This window comes from Myotis davidii, unplaced genomic scaffold (assembly GCF_000327345.1).
Source record: "Myotis davidii unplaced genomic scaffold, ASM32734v1 scaffold758, whole genome shotgun sequence".
NCBI lineage: Eukaryota > Metazoa > Chordata > Mammalia > Chiroptera > Vespertilionidae > Myotis > Myotis davidii.
Window position 1 is genome coordinate 553951 of NW_006288951.1, and position 14199 is coordinate 568149.

A 14199-nucleotide genomic window follows, 5' to 3' on the forward strand; every position below is an offset into this window, starting at 1 on the left:
CTTCCTGTGCCCAGGGAGAGGGGACAGAAAGTCCACCACTTGTGTGGCCACAGCAGCAGGGCCGAGCGGCCACAGGGCCATCCTAACGCAGGGCCATCAGGGGCAGGGGCAGGGGCAGACCTGTGTGAAGGCCTGGTGCCACTTCCTAAGGAGGTTAGATTTCCTTCTGAGGGCAGCAAAGGACTTTGGGCCAGGGAGGGACAGAATCTGATCCGGGCTGGAGACTGGCGTGGGTTCCTAAAGGCAGAACCTGGCTCTGGGCATGCAGGTCCTGTGTGCGACTCCAGCGACGGGCCTAGAGGAGCGAGGAGAAGGTGGACTCCAGAGCCACGCAGGAGGGGGGGCCTCTGAGGCAAGGCCGGGCGCTGGAGGTGGGAAGGAGAATGCCTTTTAGAGAGTCAACCACAATGGGAGTCAACCTCACAGAAAACGAAAGCGCTGAGGCCTGGCTGGTGTAGCTCAGTGGTTGAGCATCGACCCATGCATCCAAGAGGTCGTCGGTTCAATTCCCGGTCAGGGCACATGCCCAGTTTGGGGGCTCGATCCCAGTGAGGGTTGTGCAGAGGCAGCCGATGAATGTGATGTTTCTCTCTCATCGATGTTTCTCTCTCTCTCTCCCACTCCTCTCCCTTCTCTCTGAAAATCAATAAAAACAAAATAAACAAAACAGAAAACGCTGAGGAAAGCAGTAGCTGGTGTTGGTCCAACAGTGTTCAATGTCTGGGCAGCTTCTTCACCATCTCCTGGAAGTCGCCCCAGCCATGATGTCCTTGTTCAAGGCAGAGGGGAGAGGACAGAGCAGTGGGTGTGGTGGCGCCACCAGGTCACCACTTCGGGTGGATGGACACCTCCAGCTGCTGGGGAAAGGCCCTTGGGAGAGCAGTTGCCACTGATGCCTTTGCACCCTCACCCCTAAAATGACCTGGTGCCCATAGGGCTGATGTGGGAGACAGAGGCTGTGCCCTGTGCCTCGGCCAGGCAGGGCAACTCTGCAGGGACAGACGCTCCTCGGGCCAAGGCTGCAACCTCACTCGGGCCAGCTCCTCCTCGGCTTGTCCCGCCCTGCCCCCCCCACCCCACCTGTCCCAGGTTCATCTCCCCAGAGGCCTCCTCAGTAAACCTGCACACACACAGCCTCAGGCTGAGATCCTGTTCCCAGGAACTCAGTCTAAGACAGCCAGTCATGTCTGACCCCTTCCGGGAAGCGAAAGCTTTCCCGAACCCCGTGTCCCCACCCCCAGGAGATCTCTGCCTCCTTCTCAGTTGCCAGAATCCAGCCCTCACCACCAGCAGGATCATGGGAACAACAAAGAAGCCTGGAATGGGTGTCAGGGGCCCTGCCTGTCACACACATTAATTCATCCCCCTGGAGCGAATGCAAAAGTGGGAGGAGAGCATGGCTCAGGGCTGGCTGACCTTCCTGGGAGGGCATTCTGCGTGTTTTGATAAACTGGTTCCTATTTTCTGTTTCCTGTGCTTTGAAAACTTCTTAGGTTAAAGGTCAAAGCAAGGAAGAAAATGTGGAGAAACGCCGGGGGTGAGGTTTAAGGCCTTGACCTACGACCTGAGCACGCAGCGTCTGGATGTGAAATTGGGATGGCTTCCCCTGGGAGGCAAGGATGTGGTGTCACTGAGCAGCTGGTGCAGGAGCAGGGCCTGGAGGGGAGGATGGGCAGAGCTGAGCAGCAGTAGATGGGCAGGGCTGGGGGAGACGGATGGGCAGGGGCTGCCTGCTGCTCCAGTCCCCTGGGCGATGCAGCCACGGGCTGTGGAGCAGGGGTGGGAGGTCAGTGGGACACTGTAAGGCCAACAGAAATCAGGGTTGCACCCTGGGTGGCCCAGTTACAATAAAGAGGCATCTAGGTGGGGCTTTGAGTCAGCCCAGTGCTTTGTCACCATGTCCAACATTCTCCTGCGATAAAACACACACCTGGGGCAGAGACGGGCTGAATTCCACAGAGATAAGTCCCAGCGCAGCGAGGACAAGGTCTACTAGGTCAGTAAGAGTTCCTGGGAGCTGAGCCTCTGCCCAGGTGGCCCAGCGTCACCATGGACATGCCACACCTTTCCCAGCTGTGAACTGCTGACAGGTGATCTGCTGCTGTGTGCTGTGCAGATTTGGACAGAGGCAGAGACACAGCCTGCGGGATGGTGACCGAGGGACAGGTGTGTGGCAGCACGGGGACTGGGAGTCCTCTGGTATCCTAGAAAGGACCAGCTCCACCTGAAGGAGAATTGAGCTCTGCAGGCTTTGGGGGAAATCAGCAGTTTGGTGCTGCTTCTCCGCCGCCCATCATGCTGTGGAAGAGCCTGCATGTGGTTCTCCCAGGTCAGCGTCCAGCCTCCCCTGAGACAGGCTCCACTTCAGATTCCGGACACGAAGGCCAGTGACAGGTCAGGGCTGGGGTGGGGGGAACCAACATTCTGTCATTTGGGGCTTTTCCAGTCCTGTTCTGGCTGACCCCAGAGCCGTGGTCGGCAAACCGCATCTCGCGAGCCACATGCAGCTCTTTGGCTCCTTGAGTGTGGCTCTTCCACAAAATACCATGTGTGGGCGCGCACATACAGTATGATTGAAACTTTGTGGCCCATGCGCAGAAGTTGGTATTTTGTGGAAGAGCCACACTCAAGGGGCCAAAGAGCCGCATGTGGCTCGCAAGTCGCGGTTTGCCGACCACTGCCCCAGAGGAATGATGTTTTTCTTATTTTCTTCATCATCACCTGAGGATATGTTTATTGATTTTAGAGAGCGAGAGAAACATCGATGTGAGAAACTCAATTGGTTGCCTTCCGTATGTGCCCAGATAGGAAATCGAACCTGAAACCTTTCGGTGCACCAAATGATGCTCCAACTGAGCCACTGGGCCAGGATGGTTGCTTGTTTTTGAAATATTAATGTTTTATTACTGTTTCATCTCTTTGAAAGATTTTAGCCCAGTTATTGGCCAAAGCAGAATTGCTGGGCTACAGTCTTTGACCCAGAATTGTCTGGGTCAAAACCGCAAATCTAACCCGCCAACTTGCTTGGCTGGTGCAGGAGTGTGGCTGGTGAGCCCCGACAACCACATGCTTGGTGCTCAGGACGTGGTGTGGGATGCTTGGTCTGCGGTCGCCCAACACCCTGAGCCAAGGACTTGGGTGCAGGATGCTGGGAAGTTGGGGTGCAGATGGGGAAGTGAAGCTGAGATGAGCTTGTGCCCTGGCCCCTGGGCTGCTTTCCTGCTGGGGTGCCTTGGGGTCTTCCCTGCAAAGTCAGGAACCTAGGGAGGGCCGTAGAAGTAAAGGAGACCATCACCCAAGGTAGGAAGGGGGTGGCGAGCCTGGAACTGTGTCAGCTGCAGGTGAAGGGGTGAGGCAGGGCTCGGGGCTGGGCCCACAGGGTCTGCACAGTGAGTGGGAGGCCTGCGGGGTGGTGGGAGAGAGGACAGCACCCCAGGAAGAAGAGCAGAAACAGAGGGCTGCCAAGGGGCCTGCTCCCCATCCAGGACCAGCCGGTGCGCCCCCAGCTTTCTCTCAGCTGCATGAGTTTGGCTCTGGGACTTGTACCCAGACGGTCCTTACTGAGGTGGACATGTTGCCCAGGCCCTGGAGACAAATGTGGCCTCACACACGGCTGGCTGGTGGGCGGGGCCCGAGAAACCTCCACCGGGGCTGTCAGGCTGTGACACAGCACGTTCCCAGCTTCTAGCGTCACCAAAGTGGCCCACTCGGCATGTTTTACTGTAAAACACCTTTTATTTGGACGTGGCTACTTGGTAAATATTGAACAGTGCTCATCCCAGGCAGCTGCCAGGCAAGAAAGAGAGAGATAAGTGGGGGCTTTTCGAGACAGCGGGGCAATTGGGAAGCCAGCAGTCAACGACAGGGAAGCCGGTTTCTCTTCGGTGACTCCCTGTTCCCCTTTTCCCAGGAGCAGAAGATAGGAACTGTGCGCCCTTAAATCAGTTAAGAGGAGTCCCAGGTGTGTGCGGTTATGGGCGATGCCTGAGCCGTGATGCCCGAGCCAAGAGGCCAGGAGACCCACCGGGGAGCCGAGGACGGTGCGGAGAAATCCCAGATGCACAGCCAGCCGTGTTTCTCAAGGAAAACCTTTACTTTGAAACCAAGCACCTCTATTTGTGTTTCTGTGTGCGCAACGCCAGCCTTCTTGTTGAGAATGGTCCAAAAGTCAGACGCCATGTGTCCAGCCGTGTGAGCCCCGCACTCTAGGAGGCAGCGGAGTGGCCCGGGCTCTTCTCTGCTGGCACCACAGCGGGCACTTGAGGGGTGTGGGCACCCATGAAAGAGCATGTCCCTGGACTGGGGTCCTTTCCCGGCCTCCTTAAATGCCTTGAAGAGCGTGAGAGGAGCCCAGGGGAGAGTTCTTGTACGTAACATCCTGCTTCCTTCCTTGAAGGTCTTTCGTGGGGGGCAAGGTGGCTTCTAGTCCTGGTTGGGTGGGGTCCTGCAGCCCACCCCCACTCCCCACCCCCAGCTCTTACCATATGACAATTTTGTAGAGTCACTCACTTCTTTTCCTGCAAATCTAGCCTCTAAATTGGATCCCGAAGCTGGGGAGGGGAGGAAGGGGCATGTAATGGGGTGGCAGTGTGGCTGGTCTTTGCCGCCGATCAGAGCAGATCCACAGGGTGGGAGAGGGTCTGCATCTAAGCGGAGATGTGGTGTGGAGGCGTTGCTAGCACCATTTTGGCTTTAAGAAACTAAGACTGCACGTTCCCACACACCTGCCTGGGGACCCTAATTGCTGAGACGGGTCCCCAGCCAGGTGGATCCACCAGGTGACGCTGGTGGGTCGGGATTCTCAGCGCTGAGGGCTTTGGAAGCTCGTTTTGTGGAGCCAGTTACTTCCCCAGACAAAAGACAATGCAGCCTGTTCACAGTCATCACGACGGATTGCGTTGTCCAGGAGGCTATGCAGAGTGTGATTTGATCCTTCCGTCTGAAAAGACGGTCTGTTAGTCTCACTGACGTGTTGTTGGTCTGTGTGTCATCCAGATGGCGAATGCTGAAGCGACCTTCGGTAGCCATGGTCCACGCGTTACAGGAGCATTTCGCGCCGGGCGGGACTCCTGCCCTCAGTGGTAGTAGATGCTGAAGGCGTGGAGCACGTAGAGCAGGGTGGTGATGAAGGCAAAAAACTGGAAGGGGTGAGAGTGACTGTTATAGACGGACAGAGCCGGCTGCTGCCCCTCCCTCCAAGGGGCCCTCAGGCCCTGGAGCCCAGCTGGCCACATGCCCTGACCCTGCTGTGCCCGCTGTCCGCCTGAGGACAGCAGCTACTGGCCGTGCTCCGTGCTCCTAGAACTGCCCACCGCGGGGATCCGGAGGCCACACGCCCGGCATCCTGCTCCTGCCTCATTTGCAGACTGTGCATCCCTTCCTGCCATAAGGCAGCTCATCGCCCTCCCTGCCCTGGGCCCTCTCTCTCCCTCTGTCTTCCAGTCACAGTGTCTCCCTCTCTCGTCCTCTGTCACCATGTGTGCTCTGACGACTCCCACAGTTTCCCGCGGCAGCCCAGACTCCCGTCTGAGAGCCTGCTGGTCACTCCTCATGGAAGTCCCAGAGGCCCTTCAGCTCTCCATGGTCCAGACGGAGCCCCTGAGCTCTCCCCAGAAGCTGGACAAGCTGTGAGCACCAGGACCCTCCTCCTGCCCAGCTCCACAAGCCAGACAACTGTGGCCACCCCGACTCCTCCCTCCCTTCCCCACCCAAGTCCCAAGTCATCTGACTGCACTGTCCCACGGCCCACTTCTCCCTCATCTCACACCATCACCCCTCGCCAGGACTTCTCTCTGCCTCACTTGCCCTTCTCTATGCCCACGCTGCTCTCTGCTGTGCCCGAGAGGGAAGCTTGACCCTGTTTCACCAGCATGAGATGAAACCGTGTGATGATCCCACTTTGCAGGGTAGAGTCCTTGCCCTTAGCACACTTCCCAGGCCTGGCCAACTGCTCTAGCCTTTGCCCTGCTGTCCACTCACACTCTGTTCATTCATTCATTCAACAAATATCTTTTGGGCACCTGTTAGACTTCAAAAAAAACAGTGGATATAACAATGAACATTCGAAAACTCCTATTCTCTTGGGGTGAGGGGGTCCTTGCCAAGGCCCTGAGCAGAGCATGTGTTGTGTTCAGGGGCAGCCAGGAGGCCCGTGTGGCTGTAGCAGCTGAGGGCTAGGCCATGAAGGGCCGGGGCCGTAGGTGGGGTGGGTGGCAGTTGAAGGAGGGGAAATAGCTCAATGAGAAGGACAGGTTGGAAAGGCAGCCGAATACCTGTGGACACCCTAGTGGGTCATGGTGCTTGCCTGGCACCCCATTCTTATGCTGGGGCAGCACCTCACGCTGCACCCTTTGCCCACCTGATCTCTGTGGGAGCTCCCAGGGACACGGACTCCACCTTTCTGGCCACAGTGATGCCAGGGTGACTGAGACCCAGCTGGAGTCCTGCCTTGGAAGTTTCCCAGGTGAGGTGATAAAGGCTAGGCCCTTCAGAAGAGGAAGCTGTCAGCTGTGAGCTTGCTGCCACCTGAGGGCGCCATTCCCACACAGGGAGGAAGGAGGCGGGGTGCAGAGACCAGGAGGGGAGAGGCACAGGGGCCTGGAGCCTGGTCTGTTGAGCCTAAGGTCTGGGGTCCCCCTTGTCCCACCATCTGGCTGGGCTACCCAGCCTTGGGTCCCATCACTGAAATAAACGGGCGCCTGGCCAGTGCAGCCGAGCTGAGGGCCCCGGGCTCCACTCCATGGCAACGAGAGCCCCAAAGGCCCTGCGATCTGTGCTTTGGGAAAAAAATTGTTGGACAGCAGTGAAGGGGATGCAAGAGGGCTGAGGGGGGAAAAACAGAAGGCGAGAGGTGACCCCTGAACTTGGGCCTGGGGCACCACGAGCTTGGGCACACGTGTACACACACACACACACACACACACACACACACACACACACACGCAAACCCCTCCTCCTGTCCCCAGGGCTCCATCAGCCAGAGGGCTCAGGTGGGCTGTTCTGCAGGAGGCAGAGCCAAAGAGCCAAGCCCGCGGGACCCCTCCCCATGGCGGTCAGGCCCAGCACCCACCGTGGCCGCGGTGTTTGTCATGTATTTGTCCAGGTTCTGGCTCTCAGAGACGATGGTGGCGTGGGCCTGCAGGACAGCCGCGCTCATGTACAGGATACCGGTGGTCCCGTGGTACAGGCTGTCCTGGAAGGGAGGAGGGAGGCCACATCACCCGGGCACTCAGTCCGTGAGCACTTTCCTCCCACGACACAGCTGGGAGGAGCGAGAAAGAGACAGGCCTGTTCCCTACCTCCTGCCTTGTTTTGGGGGGTTTTGTTTGCAGTGTTTCTAATGAAATACCTATGTAGTGAGCGATAGTGGATTAATAAGCAGCAGTAATAATATCAATAATGATTGAGAGCTTATTCTGTGCCACGTTCTAGGCCAAGCCCTTTTCTCACTTATCTCATTTAATCTGATCGGTGATGAGGTAAGTTGTTCAATACAGAAAAAAATTAATGGTGATCAAGATGATGTGAAAACACGAAAAAATGATGTAATATTAAACGAAAGTGTCGACACCCAAAACCATTGGTTCAGTGTGATTAACATATAGACGCATTTCACACAAAATTTGTGGGGAATCAGAAGAACGAACCCAGTGATTGTGACAAGACCTCGAGATTGGGGTGACTTTTTCCTGCTGGCATTTCCTTCGATGTTGCTCCCCTGATTTTTCCCAAATGAGATTTAGAGGGAAATGTGTCAGTACAGTCAACCCTTGACCAACACGGATTTGAACTGTGCTGGTCCATTTAAATGTGCATTTTTTTCCCCAATAAATACTGTAAATGTATTTTCTCTTCCTTATGACCTTCTTAATAACATTTTCTTTTCTCTATCTTTATTAAAAGAATACAGTATATAACACATTAGCATATAACACATGTGTTAATCGACTACTTGTGTTATTGGTTAGGCCTTGAGTCAACAATAGGCTTTTAGTAACTATATTTTGGGGGAGTCAAAAGTTACAAGTAGATTTTCAACTGTGTAGCCGGTCGCCCCCTAACCCCATGCTGTTTAAGGGTCAACTGCACGCAGAATGTGTATGTTCCTCACAAGGAAGGCACAGCAGGGAATGCAATGAGCTTGACTCCGGCAGGGCAGCGCTCTCGTTCCCGTTTCAGAGCAAACACATTCACATACAAAGTCTTGGTCACGGGGGCCCAGCCCAGGAAAGGTCTCTGGTTCCCCCTCTGCACCCAGAAGGCCCGCTGTCCCCACAACACCCAGGACACCAGTCTGGGGCAGTTCGGGGGCCTAATCCCCTCACTGGTTCTTACCAGGACTCTCCAGGACTCGAATCTCTTGTAAAATCCAAACAAGTAAGACAACAGGAACATGAGGGAGATGAGGAACGAGGTCAGTGAGACGTACAATACCCATCCTTGCAGCAGCGGGTTTGCCACGTGGGTGGCGGCCACCAGGACCCAGACCCAGAACCCAAACACCTGTAAGAGAAAACCATTGAAGGAGAGGTCATTTGCGTGTGTGGGGTGCGTCTTCTGTTGTGGGGTCTCTCTGCTCCTCTGCCTCTGGTTAAAAGCTCTTCAGGTGAAGTTAGGAGGGAATTGAGGGAATGGGGAGGAAGGCTGGTCCCCTAAGTCACAGTAAATTTTATTAGAAAATCCAAGGGGTTAACACAGAGGCTGCTCACAGAAAGGCTTCGCTGAATTTGGCCTGTGGGTGTGTCTACTTGGTTCAAACAGTTTTTTAAAATGTGTCTGAATAAGTGGCCAACATTTAGAATAAGACATTTCACATGAGAAACCCAGATTTCAGACATTTCTTGAGAAATCTATAATTCTGGCTACAGTGAACACATATCCCAGGCAAGAGTAGGCTGAAATGAGTTGTGACTTTCTCTTTATTTTTTTATTTTTTAAAAATATATTTTATAGATTTTTTTACAGAGAGGAAGGGAGAGGGATAGAGAGTTAGAAACATCGATCAGCTGCCTCGTGCACACTCCCTACCGGGGTTGTGCCCGCAACCAAGGTACATGCCCTTGACCAGAATCGAACCTGGGACCCTTGAGTCCGCAGACTGATGCTCTATCCACTGAGCCAAACCGGTTAGGGCTGTGACTATCTCTTTAAAAAGAACCCGCAGTCCTCAGTGGACCACAACCCTCTCCCCTGTAACCCCATGCCATTGTGTAGCACATTCTGTCGCTCACTTTCACTGTGGAATAGTACTCTCCTACTCCTGGCTCCTTTCACCCACTGACAGTGCCTGCCTGACCCTGGGGGAACTTGTTTTGGTGCAACCCCCCACCCCAAGTTAGAGTATCTGATGCCCTGCTAGGCAATACAGTTCCAGTTTAATCACCTCTCAACTCTGTCCAGTCATTTATTACCTCCTTGGTGGAGAAACCAAACCTTTCTCCTGTTTTCTCTGGGCTCTGTTTTTTGTTTGTTTGTTTGTTTGCTTTGGGGCTGGGCATGCACTCGTGTTGAGCCCAGGGGAAGAACTATATGTCCACTAGCTGCATATCCAGTTAGAGGCCTGGAGGAGGGGGTAGGCATGAGCTCCAAGTGGCTTTTTAAAAAATTGATGAGAGAGAGAGAGAGAGAGAGAGAGAGAGAGAGAGAGAGATATAGATTTGTTGTTCCACTTATTTATGCCTCTTATATGTGCTCTCACCAGGGATTGAACCTTCACTCTTGCTGTCTTGGACAATGCTCTATCCAACTGAGCTACCTGCCCAAGGTCTCCAAGTGGTTTTATTGTTGGTTTGTATCTGACTCTCTGAGTAACTCTTCTTCATGGGGCCTCCTTAGGGTGTCCTTGTGAGCCTCCTCATTCTCCTTCTCTTCACTCAAGTTAAATCTGTTCTTAGAAGGACCTCAGGCTGGATCCCAGGAACCCAGTGCCGGCCCATTTCTCTCTGTGGCCTTCAGCCCCACACATCCCTCCACTTGCCTACGGGATGTCTCTGCTCTCTGCAGGGACCAAACCTGCACTTTGTATGGTATTAAAAGTGAGTTCCTCATTACATTTTTCATCCAGACATCTCACTTGCCTCACCCCAGTCCTGGCCCTATTTCTCAAGCTCCTCAAATCCAACAGGTACAAAATCTGACTCATTGCCACTCCTCAATTCCTTCAGGACCCACCCTCCCAAGCACCTCCTGAGAATGACTTTCCTGAGGAAGAAAGAGCTATCTATCGGGTTGGGAATGGGCGTATAGAGGCCTCCAAAGATAATGATAGTGTTCCATTGCTCGCACTGCACAGTAAGCACAAAGGAGTTTATCTTTTATTAAGTAATAAAATAGTTTTGAAAAAGAAGAACCTGTTGGATTGTGGCCACTGGAAATTTTGGGTGATTGGTGGTGGAGGGAGCCAAGGATGTCTCCTAGGTTTGTAGTTTGGAGAAATCACACTACCAAATTTTAAACTTTCTGTAGAGTCACTGTAATCAAGAGTTGACAGTGCAAGTGACTCACATTTCTGCCTGTTTCAGGAGACAGCTCACCCCTTCCCTAGTTCCATTGCCTTTCCACATAAAGTTTAGAATCAGCATGTCAATATCTGAATATCTATCTGCTGGGATTTTGATTGTGTTCTTTCTAGAGATCCATTTGGAGAGAACTGACATCTTTTCTATGTTGAGTCTTTCAGTCCATGAACATGGTACACCTCTCCAATTATTAAGATGCTCTTTGAATTTTTTTTTAAAATCAATGTTTTGTAGGTTGTGGCATTATAGATGCTGTGCACATTTCCTTATACTTATGTCTTAATATTTGATTTTGGCAGAGCTACTGTAAATAGTATTGCTTAAAATTAAAAAAATGTTTTTTCCCAATTGTTCGTTGCTAGTGGTTAGAAACAGGATTGATTTTGTGTGTTGACAGTGTATCCTGCAACTTGCTGAACTCACTTATTAGTTCAAGGAGGGTTTCTCAGTTCCTCCTCCTCCTCCTCTTCCTCCTCCCTCTTCCTCCTTCTTCTTCTTCTTCTTTCTTCTTCTTCTTCTTCTTCTTCTCCTTCTTCTTCTTCTTCTTCTTCTCCTTCTTCTTCTTCTTCTTCTTCTCCTTCTTCTTCTTCTTCTTCTTCTCCTTCTTCTTCTTCTTCTTCTTCTCCTTCTTCTTCTTCTTCTTCTTCTCCTTCTTCTTCTTCTTCTTCTTCTCCTTCTTCTTCTTCTTCTTCTTCTCCTTCTTCTTCTTCTTCTTCTTCTTAGGCAGCGTGTTGGTGATCCTCTCCTTCCCCAGGGTCTGGGGACTCAGAAGTGGGCTGATGCTCCGTTTCATTTTCTCTCTCCTTTCATGTGCCAACATTTCTTGGTTGGAGTCTTGACGCTCTCCCAGCACTTCTTCAGCTGCTTGAACCCCCAGAGTGGCATGGTGGCCGAAAGCTGTATTCCTGAGTAAGTGCCTTCCAGGTACTTTGCTTGAGTGCAATACTCTGCACATCGCTTTTCTTACGTTCCAGCATACACCTGCAAGTCAGGGCTGCCTGGTCCTGAGGAGGATGTGAGGAGGGATGTGTGAAGGGCCCTGAACTGGGCCCTTATCTGTCAGTCCAGTGACAGGCATTGCTGATGCTGCAGGGAGGTGCCAGGTCTCCGCTTTAGGCACCTGGCCAGTGTCCTGCCGCCACACCATGGGAAGTGCATAGGAATGCCTCACATGCTGACACCCAAACAGCGCTGGCTCTTAACGGGGATGACAGTCACGATTTAGTGACTACACTGGAGCCTGCAATATTTTAGACTCACATTAGACCCGAGGCAGAGAATGGTCTGTGCCATTCACTGTTGAACTCTGTGTGCCCAGCTCAGGTTCTGGAACAAAGTAGGTGGGGAGGGGGTCAGAGAACATTGTGTGCTGAATGAATCACGTAATGCCACCACCACTTCACATTTACCAGGCTTAACAGTGTGTAAAATGCATCCACTCAGATGGCCTCATTAGGTCTGTATGGCAATTCAACTCCCTTGGAAACTTTCTAAGACCCGAGAGCTGCCACTTGATATCTTCCGCCACTTACTGCCAGCTCACCTGTGCCAGGCTGAGGCGGGCAGGGGTGCCTCGGCCCCACCATGCCTGTCAGTGCCTGTCTCCTCCTGCTGGCAGAGGTGCCCTGACCCAACACTGCCAGGCACACATCACTCACAGGTCTGCACTTAATTCTCAGCACAGTCTGTGCAGTGGAGGGTGCTGGGGGGACTGAGGCCCGAGGTCACCCAGGACTCGAGGCAGGACACCTCGGGTCCTGCACGCGATCAGATTTCACACCTGGCCTCTGAGCATTTGGGCACCTACTCGGATTGCATGGGAATTTTCTGAAAGGGCTTCAGGGTTGCACAATAAACGAGTTGCTCAGGAATGCTATTTACTTTGATTTCCACACCCTCCACCTTCTGAACAGTAGAAGGGACCAGGGCCAACGACAAGCCCCAGGGAGTGAAGCCCAGGGCAGTGGCAACTCGTTTCTGTGTCAAGCAGCCTGCGTAAGGTAACGTTGAGTGTTTGTCTTCCCAGCTTTTAAAAAAATCTCATATTTAGTTTTCCAGATTTTCTTGGCAGCCTCAACTGCTCTCTCATTTTAATCCTCATTTTGTATTTCCCAAGAGCAGGAGACAGACTTAGATGTCTGGGGCTGGGGCTCCGTGCGGGAGAATGCTACATTATCACTGGGTGTGGTGATCAAGTATATTTCAAGTCCAACGTAGGCAGAGTCTATTTCCTGTGAACATACACAGAATGCTCATCTATGCCTTTTCCAAAGGCTGAGCTGACACTTGATGGAATCTCTTCAGGGAGAATGGAGCTTAAAATAAGTCCGGTCCCTTGTTTCCCTCTAGAGCAGCGGTTCTCAACCTGTGGGTCGCGACCCCTTTGGGGGTCGAATGACCCTTTCACAAGGGTCGCCTAAGACCATCGGAAAACACATATATAATTACATATTGTTTTTGTAATTAATCACTGTGCTTTAATTATGTTCAGTTTATAACAATGAAATTGGGGGTCCCCACAACATGAGGAACTGTATTAAAGGGCGCGACATTAGGAAGGTTGAGAACCACTGCTCTAGAGCCTAATGCAGCTCCCTCGCATTTAGGTCGCTGGGTAAAGAGCCCTCACACGTATCAGCACTGGCCTAATGGCCCCTAGTCAGAGTCTGGGGACAAATAGCTGATTCCAGATCTGCGCTGAGTCTTGCTCCCCTTTCTCAAAGTCCTGAGATCATCGAGGATTTTGAGAAAGCCCCAGATCTGGGTCCTACCCAGAGATCCTGATTGAATGGGTGAGAGAGGGTGCCCCAATGATGCAGCCAGGATGAGGGTCCCCAGAGCCCAGCTCCTGACTTCCACCCATAGTCACTCCAGAGCAGGGGCAGCATCGTTCCTCCTGGGTTCCAATCCCAGTGCTGACTGCTGCGCAGGCTACTTAACTCATCTGTGCCTCCATGTCCATGTCCATGTCCATCTAATCCAGGTGGTGGGGAGCACACAGACCCTTCTCACGTGGTTCTCGCGCAAATGGTGAGTGCTGGGTAAGCATGGTTGGCCTTGCTAGCCATAATCCTTTGGAATGGCAGAGAAGATGGGAGGGGGTGTTCCCTGAGAAAGACTCAGCGGTGGGGAATGTGAAAGGCTGGTCTTCCCGAAGGATGGGAAGTTCACACTGGAGGAGATTGGAGGCCAATCAGCGGGGTGAGTAGGACACAACCTTCTGTAGACTTGATGAAAGCTTTGGTCGCCTAGAAAAATGTACCTACGTATATGCACAAGTTTTGTCTCCCAATCTGAGGACTTCCAGATACTCAAGCCCATCTAGAGCCCAGGCTGAGGTCCACTGCCGTCTCCAGGTTAAATACCAGTAATGGTGCCACCAACTGCTTTACCATGTTGACAGTGTTAATGCACACACTGTGCGGCCCAGTAATTTCACTTTTGGAAAGTTGTCCTGCAAATAACACACACGAGCAAAGTGACGCACGCGCAGATTGTTTGCTGCAGCCTTGCTGGCTACAGAAAAGATAGGATCTTCCTCAGCGCCCGCCCAGTGCGGACCAGTGAGGTCTGCACAGCGGAACACCCAGCAGCCTTCCAGAGAGGGACTTATACCAAAATGAAACAAAGTCGAAGAACTCTAGAAGGCACAGCCCAGCGAGCCCAGTGCCCTAATGATTTG

The 14199-nt window shown here is 52.7% G+C and overlaps 1 protein-coding gene across 3 annotated transcripts in view; it reads right to left on the reverse strand.

Annotated features, from left to right (window-relative positions):
- Positions 1-3715: 3715 nt before the first annotated feature.
- The window catches only part of MALL (mal, T-cell differentiation protein-like), a 26705-nt gene continuing 16221 nt past the window's right edge, over positions 3716-14199 (reverse strand). For 2 of the 3 annotated variants that reach the window (XM_015562267.1, XM_015562265.1), the window contains 3 exons: positions 8335-8502; positions 7070-7192; positions 3716-5138 (listed from right to left, as the gene is read on the reverse strand). In XM_015562267.1, the coding sequence (XP_015417753.1) occupies positions 5076-5138; positions 7070-7192; positions 8335-8502 (354 nt within the window). In that variant the 3' untranslated portion in view covers positions 3716-5075. Of the gene's footprint in view, positions 5139-7069; positions 7193-8334; positions 8503-14199 lie in introns of those variants that run through there. The other variant, XM_015562266.1, reaches the window with a different exon arrangement.